The sequence below is a fragment of the Phaseolus vulgaris genome, chromosome 4, assembly GCF_000499845.2.
Source record: "Phaseolus vulgaris cultivar G19833 chromosome 4, P. vulgaris v2.0, whole genome shotgun sequence".
Classification (NCBI taxonomy): Eukaryota; Viridiplantae; Streptophyta; class Magnoliopsida; order Fabales; family Fabaceae; genus Phaseolus; species Phaseolus vulgaris.
In genome coordinates, this window is record NC_023756.2 from 33,186,975 (window position 1) to 33,189,498 (window position 2,524).

General features: G+C 49.8%; 1 protein-coding gene across 1 annotated transcript; it reads right to left on the reverse strand.

The window, feature by feature from the left end:
* Positions 1–262: 262 nt before the first annotated feature.
* Positions 263–823, reverse strand: LOC137838689 (uncharacterized). Its single transcript, XM_068647921.1, has one exon. It carries the CDS (start codon positions 821–823, stop codon positions 263–265), a length of 561 nt encoding a protein of 186 aa, XP_068504022.1.
* Between the last annotated feature and the right edge of the window lie 1,701 nt (positions 824–2,524).

Consider the following 2,524-nt stretch of genomic DNA (forward strand, 5'->3'; position numbering starts at 1 on the left):
GTTAACAATTTGCTCGAGTTTAAAGCAGCATGTGAAGGGTTAAGTTCAAGTATTGCTGAGTTAATGCAGTTAAGTAAGTTTCACCAGTTATGTTAGTTAACCCCACAGCAAATAGAGGCAAAGGCATACAAGGCGAATAGGAAGACGATATTCAGGCAATGAGAATTATATAAGCAGTGTCAATTCAAGTCTATACACAGATAGTTATTACAAACAAAGATAAATAACGAGTTTTCGAAGAAGAGGTGATGGGGAAAGGCAGTTAGTCTTCAGAAGGTACAATCTTCCCATCCACCACTTCATTGCGAATCGACAACATAGAAAGGTCGAGCTCAGGGTATTGGCATGCCATTTGCTCCAGAGCAGCTTCGAACCCAGAGGTGAGGACTTGAGCAGCACTCTGCTCGAGCTCATGTATTTGCTTCTTCAACTTTTCCTTTTCCTTATGAGTTTGAGCGAGTTCTTTAGTAGCTCTTTTGCTCTTGTCCCGAGTTTGGGCCAGCTCTGCAGCAATCTTTTTAGCTTCCTCACGAGCTTGGGAGAGCTCAGCGAGAGCCTTCTCTCTGTCTGCCTCGACCTTCCCCAAGAGGATCTCCCTATCTGCTGATCTTTTCTCAATTCTTTCCACCTTGGAAGCCTCAGCTTTTCGTGCAGCCTCTAAATCTGCCACCTTGACCCTGAGTGGGACTAGCTTGCTCTCCAAGTCAATTTTCTCTTGGAGTTGGAGGTGTAGTTTTTGGCGCAGATCGGAGGCTTCCTTGTGCGTGTTCCTTAGCTCGGCGTCCAGTGCATCCTCCAGCCTTGAGTGTTCCATTTCAGTCATTAGCAGGTTTCAAGTGAGCTTCTCCGCCTTAGCCCTTATCATGAGGTTGGACTCCTTGAGCTCAGAGTTTTCCTCTTGAAGCTTCTTGAGTGAATCCTTCACAGCTCTTGATACAAGCGAAGGGAGACCTTCCGCCATGGTCTTTAGTTGAGCTGTGAGGGGTCCCAAGGTCTCCTCAAAGGGATCTGGGAGGTTTGAGGCTGGTGTTGGAGGCACTGGTGGGATTTGATGTTCGTTTTCACCACCACCCTCTTGAGCTTGAACAGCAAGGGGGGCTTCCAGGCGTGGAGGTGAGGCCGGAACTTCCGCTACAGGCGTTGGAGAAATTTGAGCACCCTCATCTTCTCCTAATACAGCCCCAGCGATGGATGTGGTGGAAGGGGGACCCTCTCCAGCAGATACAAACGGTGTAGAGGCGCTTGGAGGTTCCTCTGCGTAATTAGGGCTGCCACTCTCAATCACTATGGGCGCGGCGGCCGGTGGTGCCGTTTGGACTGGTTCTAACGAGGCTGGAGGCGGTGGTGGTGTTGGTGTTGGGAGTGTAGGTGGTGTGGAGGTAGCTATCCTTTTCCTCTTGGTAACAAGACCATCCTCGGTGGCTTCGTCGTCATCTTCTTCCTCTGACACCACCTGAGGAGTCTTCCTCTTTGGCCTTCTCAGCGCCAGTTTTTTCCTTTCCGGGGCGGGTAGTACCCCGGAAGAAGTTGGACCTCGGGGAGGAGTCTTGCCTTGAGCAGCGGCGATCTCCACAACTGAGTTGGGCACAGTTTGGGAGCCCGCCGCGAGTTTGTGGGATCGGGCGATCGCCCTCAATTCCGCCAGCTTTCCTTTTCCCAACATGTTGTCTGCACAAGGTAAAAAATAGATGAGTAACCAAAGCAGAAGCAGAACATGCAAGTATATACATACAGAGATAACATAAGTAAATAGCACATGGATGAATGGTCAAGGCCAATACAGAATAATGGAGTGCCAAAGATAGAATGGTAAGAATGCTAAGTCAGTTTTAACGCGAAGTGAGAGTTTTGGTGTTGGGAAAGGGGCTAACCTATGTACATTTCGAGTTGGTCCTCAATGAATTCAAAGGAGATTATCTGAGCAGTGGGGAGGATAATGTTGGCAGAAGCCACACTCTTCCAGAAGAGACAAAGGTCTTTGTCCAGCTCCCCCATGTTGTCAGGACTTCTTGGTCTCCTGAAGTTGTCTTTGGAGTCCTTGTGACCCTTGTTTACCCAATACAAGGGGAAGCCATCAAGCAGTGAAGGGTCTTGATCGTTCTGGCACACCTTGACGAACTTCCCCTTCCAGTCTTTGTAGGATTGCTGGAAGATGGAGAGGATTGACCTCCCAGCAATCACGTTCAGGCTAACCCATGGGCGATCTCCAGGATTCTTTGCCTCGAACAAAAAGAGGAAGACATCCACCGAAGCCGGTAGCCCCAAGTGCACGCAAAGGATTTGGAACGCCCTCACGAATGCCCAGCTGTTGGCATGGAGCTGGGCAGGGGCGATGTTGAGCTCGGTCAGCAGCTCCCTCTCGAAGCGAGTGAAAGGAAACCTAAGTTTCACTTTCTTGAACAGTGTGGCGTAGATGAAGCAGAACAACTCGCCGTTGCTCCTCTTATCGTCCACACAGATTGGTTCTCCAGGGAGGCAAGGCAGCATAGATTGATCCCCTTTCCTCAGTCGATGTACCCCCACC

Coding starts and splice junctions, on each gene's coding strand:
- LOC137838689 (XM_068647921.1), bottom strand. CDS start 823: ATGACTGAAATGGAACACTCAAGGCTGGAGGATGCACTGGACGCCGAG.